This window comes from Hemiscyllium ocellatum, chromosome 6 (genome assembly GCF_020745735.1).
Source record: "Hemiscyllium ocellatum isolate sHemOce1 chromosome 6, sHemOce1.pat.X.cur, whole genome shotgun sequence".
Classification (NCBI taxonomy): domain Eukaryota; kingdom Metazoa; phylum Chordata; class Chondrichthyes; order Orectolobiformes; family Hemiscylliidae; genus Hemiscyllium; species Hemiscyllium ocellatum.
This window is the reverse complement of record NC_083406.1, coordinates 19,887,149-19,901,919: the sequence shown is the minus strand read 5'-3', so window position 1 is coordinate 19,901,919 and position 14,771 is coordinate 19,887,149. Positions and strand designations below refer to the sequence as shown.

The window sequence follows — 14,771 nt, the reverse complement described above, 5'->3', positions numbered from 1 at the left end:
AGCATAAATATCAACATTGACCAGCAAGGCCAAATGGTCTGTTTCTGATTTTAAATTGCACATAATATACACGACCACAAAGCATTTGATCAAAAATGGGGTTGGTTTTAGTCTCCTCCAGTCCAGGAACACAAAATCCACTGTAAACTCAGTTGTTATAGATCAGTTGGGATGTTCTGATATAAATGATTCCAATATTCTGGAAGGGGTCATCCATAGAACATATTGTTGCAAACTTGGAGTAAAGTAAATGAAAACATAAGCAAAACATTTGAAGCTATCATTTGAGAGATGGACAGACTCTTGATCATCAACCAAAAAGGGATTTCTGTAAACTCAATCCAATTGAATGAGCCAGGAAAGTATATAATTTTAGTATTTAAATCTGTGTAAATTTAAGCAAAACACCTGTGTAAATTTAAGCATAAATCATCACTCTTTTTAATTCATTTATGGGTTGCAAGTCTGCAAACTAGATCAGCATTTATTGCCCACCCTTATTTGAGAAGATACTGTTAAGCAACCTCCTTAAATTGGTCCTTCTGCAAAGTATCCACTGTATTGTTGTGTGTGTGTGTGTGGGGGGGGGCCTTGGATTTTGACTGAGTGACAGTGAAGGAATCAGAAGCGATGCCCCTTACATTTGTTACTCAGGTTGGTCGAGTTTGCAGAAGGTGCTGTTGAAGGAACCTTGGTGAGTTGCTTTGGAGGCAAAATAGGGCTGGACACATCATTGATGTGGAAAAATGGTGTGCAAAGGATCTAAACTTAAAAGTAGGTGTATTTAAAATTTAATATCGTTCAATATTTCATGGTTTTTAACAAGGCACTTAGCATAGACTGGAAGAATGTTTCTCTTGATGGAGGGGTCAATGACCAGGGGACATAGACTTAAGGTAGGGGGGCAAAAGGTTTAGAGAAGATGTGAGAAAAAACATCTTCACCCAGAGGATCATTGGTATCTCAAACTCACTGCATGTAAAAATGATAGAGGCAAAAACGCTCATAACATTTAAGCAGTATTTAGATGTACATTTTTGATGCCAAGGTTTACAAGGCTATAGATCAAATTCTGGAGAATGAGATTAAAATAGTTAGGTCGTTGTTTTGGACCAGCATGGATGTGATGGGCGGAAAAGCCTGTTTCTGTGTTGTAGATCTGTATGGCTATGTGATTATTTTGGAATTAACTCAGTTGACTAAAATTATTTATAAAATTAATAACTTATTTACATAAATACCTTGCGCAAATAATGATCGTCAAAGTCTTAATTAAAAGTAAAGGTAGGGACCCCAAGTTGTAAAGTAAGCTTCAGTCTAAATTGGATTTAATCTTTTGATACCATCTCTGCACAAATGGTAGTTTGTATAGAGTATTACAGCATGAATGAGTAGCAGCAGGGTCTGGTAGAAATACCTCAAGATAGTGGTGATACTGAACAAATATAGAACTTTGATAACAGAGGATAGATATTTGGTAGGTTATCAAATCAAAATGTACTGCCTTCATAATAAGAGGTTGGTCACTTAATGCCTAATGTCTTCAAGTGGCATATGCTTGGATTATAACTAAGTTCTAGGCACATTTGGAATTATCTAATGATATTTCCTCAGTATGAGTTGAACCTTATATTTTAAAAAATTATTATTTCACTGCTTTCCCTTCCAAACAAACTCTAGCAGTTTGCCCAAGGTCTAAAGAGCCTTGAATTCATTTACTGTTCTGCAAATGATATTGTTGCCAACTGTGGTTGGATGTATTCCTGGACATTACTTGCCTCCAACTGTCCCCATCCCTTACCTCCGGCAATTAGTCTTATGGATCACATGTCCAAAACTTTTAATGTTCAACCAAACATTATATTTTTTTCAGTCGGTGTTCTCCATGGGGTTTGTTAGATGCAGCATCCAAATTAATCTTTAGTTTCTGGGGACTAGAGGACAATCCTGGAAGGTTGGCAACCTGAGTGGAAACATGACTCTTGGCCAATGCTTTGGGTAGCTAGTTCTTCATTGCTTATTTGAAATAAGTGGTATCCCAATAGGCTCTATGTTTACCCCTTCGGTCTTCTTTCTTTGAGCATTGCTGAGAAAAGTGATGAATTTTTATGGAATTTTTATTCAAGTTTTTTCCTTTGTGTGTACTAGCTCTCTTGCCATCACTCTGTAATGTTATGTTTACCTTATGTCACCGGTAATATACTTTGATGTCCTCCTTCCTCAGAATCAGCTGTCTGGAAACCTATTGAGGAAATTCAAAAACAGCAACGGCTGGCAAAAGCTTTGGGTGGTTTTTACCAATTTCTGCCTCTTTTTCTACAAATCGCATCAGGTGAGTCACTTGCTAGAACTGTTTGAGGGGTTATATGTGGTATTTTTGAGGACATTAGCTTGGCGTACTACTTTGCAAAATTAAAATTACATCATTGGCTTTGGGATATTATTTTGGAACTATTTACATATAACACAAATTGAAAACTTTGAGGCACATGGTAAAATACAATCCCATCAATTCATCCAAAAATTCCTTTTAGTACTCACTCCAGAGAGAATTATCTTTCAAATTCACAGTTTAATTAAACTACAGCTTCCATTCCCCATCTTGAAAATGTTTTTTGGAGCCTTAATAAAACTGAGTTCAGACTTTCTCAGCTACAAATAATCCCTTCAGGGTTTAGCTAAACACTTGTAATCTGGAACTCTTTTTTTTTAAAGATATTTTTATTAGAAATTTAATATTTTGACAGATTTACAAAAATAAACAGAACTTTCAAGCACAAACATTAATATAAAAATAGATCTTAAATATATAATCATCAAAATTCAAAGGAATGATACTAAAGAAGAAAGAAAAACAATGAAACTCAGTTAACTACTCATCTAATCCACAATTATCCAGAGTGTATAGTTGAGTCACTTACATCCTTCAAACAAGAGAAAATGTTCTCTAATACGCTCATAACAGTATAATAAAGAGGAAACTATTTCCAAACAATAAGAACAAAAAAAAAATGTTTGAATGGAGATCCTCCCCCTTATTCTCAGGGGGCCTTACTTCCTTTCTAAAGGTCCACCATATCCTCTCCCAAACAGTGTCCCACCCTTGACCCGGGCGCTCCTTAATAGGATTTAGATATAATACCGAGCTAGAGTTAACAGTGAGCGCCCTACCCCCACCCCTCCCCACCCATACCTGAGTATATCTGATAGCATCAATGCCACGTACAAACACACATAACTATAAAATTACAACTCCAACAAATTACAGTTAAGTATAATAACATAAAATAGCAAGGGAAGACAACCCTGCTCCCAGAAGCAAAAGTAAAGTAGAGTAAAGTATCCATTTCTCCCCACGGAGTGTGGAAGAGGCAGGCCAACATAAATTGTCTCTTACGATTTATTTAAACGAGTCTAAAAGTTCCTTAGCCTCTTCTGGTGATCTAAAATTATACTCGGAGCCTTCGTGGTTAAAGCATAACGTCGCTGGGTAGCGTAAGGTGTATTGAATATTTAAGTTCCTTAGACATTTCTTCACCTCATCAAACGCCTTCCTTCTTCGTGCCAAAGCCGGGGAGAAGTCCTGAAATAACATAATCTTGGATCCTTCATGAATCATAGCTTTAGGATCCTTTCCAAGCTTTCTGGAGGCATCCAGGAGTATCTGCCTCTCCCTATAACTCTGCAGCCGGAACAGGACCGGGCGTGGGCGCTGGTTTGGGCCAGATCCGCGTGCTGCGACCCGGTAGGCCCACTCCACCCTTACCCGGTCAGTTTCAGCCCCCAGGTTTAAAAGCTGGGGCAGCCATCGCTCCAGAAATACTGCTAACTGTCCTTTCCCTTCTTGTTCAGGGAGGCCCAGAAGACGGATATTCTTTCTCCGATTTCTATTATCCAGGTCATCCATGTAGATTTCAAAGGCCCGGACTCTCTGCTCCAGAGCTCGCACCTGTTCTGCAGCTGTTTGTGCTGCAGCCTCGGAGGTCGTGGCCTTTAGCTCCGCCCCCTCCACTCGGCCCTGTAATTCCTCAATAGCCTGGCTGTACTTTTGTAACTTTTCTTCGAATGAGTTCCATCTCTGTCTGGATTCTGCGATGAAATTGACGAGTGTCGTTTCCAGCCTGGCAATCATCTCTTCAAGGCCTGTTTTTACATCAGCTGCAGCCGGAGGAGGAGAGGAGGGTGGGGGAGGGGTCTTTGTTTTCTGAGAGCTGCGGGATCCCTTTGGTTTACTCATTATCCACTTAATATTAAACTGCTTAAATATAATAGTAAACAGCTAATTAAGGTTAGAACATTTTTTTGGGTGGTTTGGTAAGTGTGGTGGGGGTGAGTAACTCACTTTACCCAGGTTTTGGGAGGAGCACTGTAAACTCAGACTTGCTGAGTCGCCGCCATCTTGGATCTCCCCGTAATCTGGAACTCTTAAACTAAACTTCTTACACTGAGGTGACCTTTTCTTAATGCTAACCCTAATTACCTCCCTTTCCTGGTTTTACACATCCAACTTCAGCCTAGACTTCTGCAAAATGTTGCAACCTGAAACTAAAATGCTTTTTTCCAACTTCCCCAGGCTTAAAAAAAATTTAGAACCTTCTATCTTAGAAGTTTTTCAATGTTTTGTTTGCCTAAGTATTATCATCTTCCAAATAGTGCCAATGAATCTTCTACATTCACCTGAGAGAGCTTACAGGATCTATGTCATCCAAAAAAAAGAGTACTTCTTAATACAATACAAACCAATAAGAAAACTCAATCTGATGAGTTTTCATTTGTTCAGGAGTGGAAACAAATGTTAGTTATTGCCAATGGACAAACGGAATTTAAAAAGTCTGTCTTTGTTTAATTGTTTCTGACTGTCTTGCATCATGGGAAGGCAGAAAGCATTACAATTTTGTTTTATTTGTTTCTCACATTCCTCTATCTCCCTTTTGGTTTTTTTCTTTCCAGTTTAGTCTTTCCCTACAAAATGTGAACTTTGGATTTATTCATCAGAATTCTTTAGTCAACACACAGCCAGGTCTTTTATTTTGTACCTTCACAGGGAAACCGATTGTAGTCAGGTCTTCCTGGGTGTGGAGCTTTAATTGATATGGAGCTGGGTTTCCTGTGGTTGGGGCTGAGTGTAGATGGCTTTCAGACACCCAAGGCAGCTTTCTGTCAGGTTGCTGGGCATGCCATGCCCATCGCTGAACCACAGGGAAGCAAAATATTATGGTGGAGCCCTCTTCTCGAGAAGGCTTAGTGAGAGGAGGGGGGTGTCTAGTCATGTAGTCAGGACAATATTCTGTTTGACATCAGCCCACTCTGGCTCCAATTCATCCTTTTGATTTATCTCATGCTGTTCACCTTATGAGACGGTCCTTTCCAATTATTCCCTGTCCTCTGTGGAGGTCATGTGCTTGGTGAACACAGTAGGCCACTATACCTTGTGGGACCCTTGCAAGAGGCTACTGTAGAGTACCTCCAGATCATAGCAGATGCTGGACCCAGTGCCCTCAAAGGTCATCAGATTTGTAAACCTGATGTGTTGTCCAGCATCAGTAAAAAGGTCATCTATCACTTGTGTAATGCACAATGCGTAACCTGCCAATGAGAAACTGAGGTCTCCAGTGACGAGGGCACACGATAGTGACTATTTGTCAAGAGTCACTGAGTCCTTCACAGTTGTTCTCAGCCATCTCCAGGTCTGTACACCTCTGCCTGTATTCAGAGTAGTGCCCCCTTAATCATACACCTCTCCCTCTTCTCTGACTCCATGATCCCCAGTTCTTTGCCCTTCCTGTACAGCAGCTGCTCCTCATTCCCAGTGGCAATATCCATTTCCATGTGCAGCCTTCCTAGTGTTAAACTCCAGAGAGTCAGTTGGTGAAGGATAGGACTAGAATCATCTTTACTTTGCTGTCTTCTCAGAGTGGAACATTACAAGTGTGTTTCCTAATGTAGAAAGCCCACCCCCATGACAAGTGAGTGTTTCTATGCATGTGTTCAACTACCCACCTAATCAGAGCCATCCAGTTACACACAGTTAACCACAATTGATGTACAATTAACACTTGATGCTTGAATGAAGTCCAGATAGCCTTGCGCACTGTACAAATACACTTGCAATGCTAAGAATATAATCCCTTGAACCTCAATTTCCAATCATTTAGTCCATTAACCTATGAAGAGCATTTTTACTTGCCTTTTCATTGGTCTCATTATTGGTGCAGACAGGTCTGAGGCTTGAACTCTTCCCCTTGGCCAAGGAGGGCAGAACACAAGGTGAGCTGGGACTCTTGGTCTTGTTATGGTGCACCTACTTTTTTTTTATTAACCAGGCTGCTTCCACTTCAATCCAGCCAGCACTGGGAAAATCCAGTCCATGGCTTGCAAATAAAAAAGTTGCATTCAGTGATGTTTTATTTGTTTCCCGGTGAATGCACCACCTCTGACTACTCTGTGGATTTTCCCTTAGGACAATCATCCACTAGCAAGCTTGCCATTGTTGGGCTATTCTGTCACCATTCCTGCAGAGTCTGACAATATCCACAAAGACTATGTCTTCAAGTTACAGTTCAAGTCACATGTATATTTCTTCAGGGCCGAAAGTGAATATACATTTGAAAGGTGAGGCTTTCCTATTGATTGTTTTGAAAGAGGGTCATTTTGTCACTTCTGATTGTAGATTATCTCTAACTCAAATCCATCTGGTCGTACACCAAGGCTTTGGGGAGGCCGTTTATTCTACTGATTGTTGTTGAATATTTATGCCGATTCCTCACTCCTGTGCAATGCCTTGAAGCATTTTTACTGTTTATAAAGGCACTGTATGAAACCAGTTGTTAATTGGTATGCACATTTTTACTTTTGTGTCATTTCTCTCTTCACAGGTGGATGGAAGTGATCAGAAGTGCCACCAGCTCAGCCACCCGGACTCGCCTTTTAAGCCGCAAGGAATCTCATGCCTACTAATCACCAGGGGAGGAAGCCCCTTTCAACCAGATCCAGTTATCACAGCTTTTTGAGCAGAATTCTCACCAAAAAGCTTATTGAATAACTAAACCACCATGCCAATATTCCAACTCAATCTATTTTAGGATTACAAAAAAAAAATTAAAATGTGCATGATTTTTTTTCTGCTGCCCAGCAAACCTCACGTTATTCCAAAATGGGGCCAACTTATGTCCTGCCCAGAGTTAACTGAATTTGTGTATCACCAATATTGTGTAAAGCTTCGAGCTGAACAGAGGAGTTTGAAAAAAATGCATATCTAATTCGATTCTGGGATTTCACTGTTTTCTAAATGCAAATATAAACCATATTTGACAAATTAATCACTGGTATGCATTTTAAAGGATTCAACTGTATTTGTAGGTGTGGCACTAATGATTTTGATTTACAATTCTTTAGTCTAAGACATTTTAGGTACTGATTAATACAGACTTTGACAATCAATACTGTTGCTTTGGAATGAGTTTGTCTTTGTCATTACTTTGATTCAAAGAATCTCTCAACTTTACAAAAGCCCAATTGACTGACTTGAATTTTTCCAGACACTCCACTGAACATAATTTTTCTCACAATGTGAAAGTGTTGCCATATGTTAATTAGTTCAGGTTCAGTTCCAATCTGATTATTGCAAACAAAAATTAACCCTCGCTAAAAGAGGCTGAGTAACCATTTGCAAAATAGTACAATTTTCACTTACTTACTACTTTTGGATTACCATAAGTTGGACTTCGTAAATAAAAGATTTTCATTATCACCAAAACCAAATGTACACAGTAGAGATTACAAACAACTGAGTAAACTAAAATCTCTTGGTATCCAGATTCTTAAATATCCCATAGTCCAGTTATTTATACGCCATTCATTCAACCATATGGGATAACCGATATGATATTCTGAGGCATTTGGCCCAGTTTTTCCTGATTTCAGTGAACAGGGAACAATCACTGACTGGTTAACAGCATCTCATTAACTACTCTTCCCCCTTTGCCACTACACACCCAACTGCGCTAATCCCCAGCCCGTCCCATGCAGAAAACAACTATTGCGTGAAAGGTGGAACAGGATCCGAGCTGAACCAACATTGTGTTTCAGGCATAGAGCCACCAACTTGTTTCATCCAGGCCAGAATTTGACTTGCCTCAACTCCCATTTGTCAGAAGTAAACTTTATGTAAAAGAAAATTAAAATATCTAACCTTGTGAAAGCCAGTACAGAGTGAAGAATTTGACATGTTGGAACTGTTTTGTTTTAAATAAATATTGAACAGGTACTTCTGTTGAAGCAAAGACTCCATCAGGTAGGATTGCACTAAACGAAATTAGCACAAAAGTGCAAAATAATTGAAGCAGCAGGTATGGGAATTGGAGATGGTTGCATCAACATGTTTGTGTGTTAAGACCGCTTAGTGCAATGCCACCATTGATGTCTACAACCATTTTTGTTTTAGCATATTATTGATAATACTTTTTTTAAAAATGGCCTGAACCATTTCAATAAACATTACAACTAACACCTATTGTTGTAGTAACTAATATCTATGGATACAATCACCAGTAACTAATATTTTATTTCCCTTATCTGATCTGCAATGAAGTCAGAATTCAGTATTTTAGTAACAAATAAATTACTGATTAGATTAATAGGAACAAAATCACTTCCTAGGATTGCTTCAAATTTTACAGTATTCACTTCTTTGCAGGATCTGACAAACTTGTTGGTCGGAATGGTTCTTGCACCAAGTCCAGTGCCATTAACAAAATGGCTATAACATTCTCGTTAGAAGCTTCCATTGAAACGTGCTAAAATTCATGGTTCAAAAGAATCATTGTTTCATCAGCTTATTACATGGTTTGATTATTTAAAAGGTTTTGGGAAGAAAACACAAGTGATAACCATGCACTTGCTGCATAATCCTTGTATTTCAGGTAAGATGTCACACTGCATCTACTGCTTCATATGATTCAAAAGATCTCACAGCAATACTTCAAAATGCAGGGGAGTTCTTTCCGGGTACCACAATTAATGTTTACTCTTTGCGTCAGAATTCACAATTTATTTAAAATCACTTAAAAGCTTACAAGGACTTACAATAGATTGTGTAATGACAGAAGCAAGGATTATATACAAGACTATAAACTGTCAGCAATGTTACATAAAATGAAATTTACACTTAATTAGCATCTTTAATAGTTTCCCGTCATTATTAAACATCTTAAAGGACAGATTTACTGCAATTCTAGCTCTTTACACACACATATAAAAATATTGTCTTTTAATTGAATTACTCCATACATTATACCTGTGTTTAAGAACATTTCCTGATGATCCTACTACTTTATTGCCATTTTATGCACAGAATATAATAATTACAGTTTCCTTTGATTGTAAAGAAATTGGAGTTAACCGGAGAGAATAAGTACAAAACTGACTTACGTACCATGTTTACATCATTAAAAAGAAATCCTTTTAAAAGTGCAGCCAGATACACACAAACTAAAATAAGGATGTAATGACATTGGAAAGTGCAGCTCAAGATCACAAGAAAGAGCACATAATGAATCATGGCACTTGTTATGGAAACAGTGATAGCTAGAAGCTTATAATTAGTAGACAGTGCCAAATGTCATCTTTCTTCTCTAACTGACCATACATATAGTGCAAACTAGTGGAAAATATTCACCTTAAAAACAAAATAAGTTAAAAATGGAATGCTAACAGTATATTCAAGTTACTGAGATTTTCGATTAACCAGTTTTACATAAATGGATCTATAATCAGTACCTCAGTTATGTACTATTCTGCAAACCAGTATTGGTTACAAGTGCATTTCTCTTTTAAACTAGATACAAAATCCAATAATTGAGAAACATTTCGAAGTAGCAATATGATTTCATAACAGGTAACTGGTAACTGACACTTGTTGACTGGACACATTTATAAAATGATACGCTGTCAATTTAAAGAAAAACAAATCAGTAAGAGGGGGTAGGAATGCCTAGCAACATTGTATTAAAACAATCTTATGCAGGAATGAGTTGGCTGTCTGTCTCAGCTAGTAAGCTTCATAACCAGTAACATAAACACCAAACCCTAAATTGGAATGCAATCTTAACAGATTCTGCTGTCTACTTACTGCACAAAGACATTTTTAAAACATTCTTCAAAGGCATTTCTTTTTAATTTTTAGAATTGGGGCAAAGATGTAAGATCTTAAAGTGCTATATTTACAGAAAGAACAAGCTACCTCGTGCTCTTGTATTTCACTGGTGTTTATATCGGCACCACTTTAAATTAAAAGTTTGCATTTCGGTCAAATTTCTAAGTCCCCCAGATGAATTAGAGCTGCATGAACTACTCAGTGGCAATCACAAGGGACAGTGCAAAACAAGGCTCTTTTCAGATATGCTGAAAAGCTTATTCTGCCACAGGTATTTGATTAACAGCACAAAATCTTCAGTAATCCCAAGCAGCAGGTTCTGACACATATTTAAAAAGTTTCAAGCATGTGATGGAGTAAAAGGATTAATTACCAGGTTATTCACAGAAATTTGAAGATTGCACTTGTGAGCTGCTGAAGGAATGCTGTCAATATCAGCAACCTGAAGACTACCTAAACTTCAATTTTTATTGTGCTGGAATTTCTAATATTGAAGTCTTACAATTCTGAAGTATATCTTTTCATTTGTGATGAAATAAAACAATGTACTGCATATTCCTCAAATTGATTTATATTCTAAGATAAACACTGGTGCAATTAAAACAAGTCATTGGCAAGCCTACAGCTTTGAGATGTTTCTCATCCACATCTTCATAACACCTCCCCATTCCAACATCACTCAACTTACCCCTTAGCTGTCATAATACAAGATGCCAAACTTGACTTCCAGAATGGATGTAAGTAACTCTCCATAACTGATTTCAAAAACAGAACTATTCTTTCCTTTGAATGTTGAGATCAGCAGTAAAATTCACTGCTGACTGTTATAACGGTCATTCTATCAAACCAAATAGGATGACATTTAAAAAGTTTCTACAGGAGGAGGGGAAAGGTGAGGGATTATGTGATAAAGATCAAAAAGGGTATTTTCATATGCAAGGGAGACCAAAACTAGCATCCATCAATATACATAGGCATTTTTTTTACAAATCCTGTGGGAATTCATGAGAAACTTTTTTACCCAGAGACCGTGAAACTCTCTACCATAGGGAGTGGTTGAGGAGAACAATAAGGATGCATTTCAGGGGAACCTGGATAAACACGAGGGTGAAAGGAATACAAGGTTATGCTGACAGAGTGAGTAGTAGGAATGGGGAGGAGGTTACTGTAGAGCATAAACACGGCATAGATCAAGTGGACCAAATGGCCTGTTCCTATCCTATAAATTAGCAGCAGTTGTAGGAGCCTTACAGTAGCAACTACATAAATAGCAGTCACCCACACCAGGCCCTTAAGGCAGATCTGCATTGTAATTCTGTTGCATGTACATGTCTAAACAGTCAAAACGTTGACTCAGAAAATCCTCCTCATGGACAACAGGGATAGGATTGGTCCAGATTCAACTAAAGGTCAGGGGAGAAATATCTGGGAGAATATTTCTGCCTGAATTTAACCATGCACTTAACAGACAGAACCCTGAGGACTCTGGGGATTGATGAGGCACTAACATCAAGTGACCTGCACTTGAAAGAACAACAATGTTGTGACTTTTTTTTCTGGTTTAAACCATTCTAAAGAACAGACATGACTTCCACATTTTGAAAGCAGATTTTTCGACCATCCTTGAAACTGCTTGCTTGACAGGGAATGAAAGTAATAAGAGATAAAGCAAACTATTTAACTTATTGTGCTTCTTTCTCAGAAACTTCCTTTAGCAGGGCAGATGACGATAATTCTGAACTGGAGGCATGAAGTAAACTGGCAGAGAACATTTCTTAATCTTGCAACCCATTCCAAAATTTCATCAACAAGACACAGCGAGTAAGTCTTGTGTTCACAGTTTGGGGTTAAGTTTAACTTAACCATCCTCAGAAAACTAGTAAGGTCAGATTGCAACAGTGCTTTCACAGTCTGTTTTGTCAAACTAGACCCTTGAAAGCGATTCCAGCACTAGGGCACTGATCTAACTAGACTGGCCTTCCTTTCCATTGCAGTTCGAAGCTACAGAGTCAGCTTCAGGTAGGACTCATTCTATTGAAAAGTGTGCTTCTGCATTAATAAGTCACCAAGTATAAAAACCTGGAGCTTTTTAGTTTGAGGGAATCTTTTCAGTAAAAGGGTGGGGCCGTCATAAGTCTCAATGTTTTGGCACACAACACGTATGATTTGGCCTCTTTGTGGTGGACATTGTTCAGCTTCTGGAGTCTATGCCCCCCAAAAATCATATCCTCCATTATTAATCTGCTGCAACCATCTTATACTGGGTCTGTAACATCTAATGCCACATGATGGCACACATTTAGAAAAACAGAACAAACTAGCTTTCTGATACAGAAAATACTCTATTGAGCTGACACGCTTAGAAATCAACAGTAATATTTTTGCAGAGGTTACCCAGTGGCAACTCAGATCTTGACTGATTTGAAGGGGTCATCTGCAATCATGCATGCAAAAAAGATCCTGATAAAATATTTCTTAAAAGGGAGAGAGTTCATTCCTGTTGTCGAGGGGGGCCTCATCTTCAAGGAGTTTGTTAAGAGGAATAATGTGACAACCAGTTATTTTTAGTATTGCCTGGATCACCAGGGAAAGTGAGTTAATGCCCAAAAAAAACCTTGACCGCAATGTTGTTCTGAATTTCTCCAGCAGGGTAAATGTAACAGTGATGATGGCATTCAGCATTAATAGTATCCAAGTTACCAGATTTCAAGTAAGATATTTCATTTGGACCAAGGTTTATAAAAACTAACAGGACATATTAGGGGGGGGGGGGGGGGGGGGAGGGGGAAGCATATTTTGACGACTTTGAGATGCAAGTTTTTCCAAATTGGGTATTAATTTTGCAAAAAATGGCCATATCCTGGAAATACTTAAAATAAAAGTCACGTGAACATTAACTAAACCTTACAGGAAAATTAGCAAAGCAATTGGCCCTTTCAGAGAATCACCACAAAACACTATCTACATAAGCATTCAGTTGTTGCAATTTGTACAATTCTGCCCTTAATGCACTCTCAGGGTTTTTTTTATCTCAAGTAAAAATGAGTCTATATACAAATATATACAGAAGCAACAACCATCTCCGTCTCCCAGAAAAAAAATAAACCCATCAACTTAAAGCAGGATACTTGATACAGGTACTGCAGAAGTTTCAATTTCCACGTCTCAGTCCTAAACAAACAATTTGGGACTTCAAACAAAGATAAAATCAATAGGCATTTCATCCAACTCAAAATTGTGCACTATGACAGAAATTAATTTTTTAAAAAATCCTTTAAGCAGCACAAACAATGATTCCTCTGAGAGACTTCATCTTCTAAGTTGCACGTCCAGGGCAGGTAGCCAGTGCCTGGATAACCCTTGCAACGGTTGTGACACAATGATCTGCCTAAGAGCACCTCCTCAATGCAGACAGAAAGGACCAAACATTAACCTTCAGTTGGAAGTAGTAGCAGCCCCACTTAACGAATATCTGAAATAAAAAATATTAAAAATACTTGTTGTTTTACAAATAAATGAATGAATAATATGACAATTGAAGGAGGTGGAGAGCGAAAAGAAACATAAAACCTAACTTGACTGAAGTTAAGAACACAAATCATAATTGCCATTGGGGTGTAGAGGAAGCAGAGAGAGAGAGAGAGAGAGAGCGAGCAAGCGCACGCAAGTTGGGGAAAAGCCAGGAGGGCAGGAGGGGATGGGGGGATGTGGAGCAGTGAGAAAATGGGAGAGGGAGGTGAAATGGAATGGGAAAGGGTGGGAGGGAACCAGGGAAAGGGGGTTGACATGGGAATGGGGAAATGGAGAAAGACAGGGGGATGGGTCAGGGAACCAAGATAACAGAGAGGGGGAGAATGACAGGGCGAGTGAAATGGGGTTGGGAGGAGGATGGTTGGGAGGCAGAGGGAATGATGATGCAGAGGATGTAGGAAACGGGGGTGTTGAGTGCCAGAGGATGGAAGGACTTTGCCATGACCTCTCCCTAGCTAATGTGCTCCCCATCCCCCTCCAGCATACCACACCCCTGTTGCTATGTCTTCCCCATTCCGTCAGCCTCCCCTCTCCATCCCTATCCACATCTCTCCTTCACTGTCCCCACTTTCTCATTTTCTCCTCCCGCATCTCCTCCTACCTTTCCCTCAGTCCCCATGTCCCTTTCCCTAGTATCTCCCCTCCATCCATTCCTCCCTCTCTCTCCTCATCCCATGTTCATCCCCTAATCCCCGTCCAGTGTGTCTCCCCGCTCCCATCCCTGTTCAGCATCCACGCCGCACACCCCGCCCCGGTCCAGCATCATCTCCCCATCAAGTGTGTCAACCCCAATCCCCCTGCAGTATCTTCCATCCCCTGTGCCCTGCCATCTCCCCTTCCTCTGTCCCCTCCACTTTCTCCATCCCTCCCTCTGTTCCACCCACTGTCCACCACTGCCACCTCACATCCTCCCAGTCTCCTTGTTCTCCAACCATTTCCACCTGCACCATCTTCATGTCCACACCCTGTCCTCACATCTTCCACACCAATCCGCTGCCACATCCTCTGCCCAGCTGGGTCCTATTCCTGGACCTCACTCTCTCATAGCACTGTGGGCGTACCTATACCAAATGGACTGCTACAGTTC

The 14,771-nt window shown here is 39.5% G+C and overlaps 2 protein-coding genes across 2 annotated transcripts in view; one reads left to right on the top strand and one right to left on the bottom strand.

Annotated features, from left to right (window-relative positions):
• The window catches only part of farp1 (FERM, RhoGEF (ARHGEF) and pleckstrin domain protein 1 (chondrocyte-derived)), a 317,365-nt gene extending 308,857 nt beyond the window's left edge, over positions 1-8,508 (top strand). Inside the window, exons 25-27 of the mRNA XM_060825861.1 lie at positions 2,225-2,332; positions 6,461-6,612; positions 6,876-8,508. Of these exons, the coding sequence (XP_060681844.1) occupies positions 2,225-2,332; positions 6,461-6,612; positions 6,876-6,957 (342 nt within the window). The 3' untranslated portion in view covers positions 6,958-8,508. The remainder of the gene's footprint in view (positions 1-2,224; positions 2,333-6,460; positions 6,613-6,875) is intronic.
• A 574-nt stretch (positions 8,509-9,082) lies between these two features.
• The window catches only part of LOC132816383 (serine/threonine-protein kinase 24-like), a 52,058-nt gene continuing 46,369 nt past the window's right edge, over positions 9,083-14,771 (bottom strand). The window contains exon 11 of the mRNA XM_060825862.1: positions 9,083-13,625. Within this exon, the coding sequence (XP_060681845.1) occupies positions 13,589-13,625 (37 nt within the window). The 3' untranslated portion in view covers positions 9,083-13,588. The remainder of the gene's footprint in view (positions 13,626-14,771) is intronic.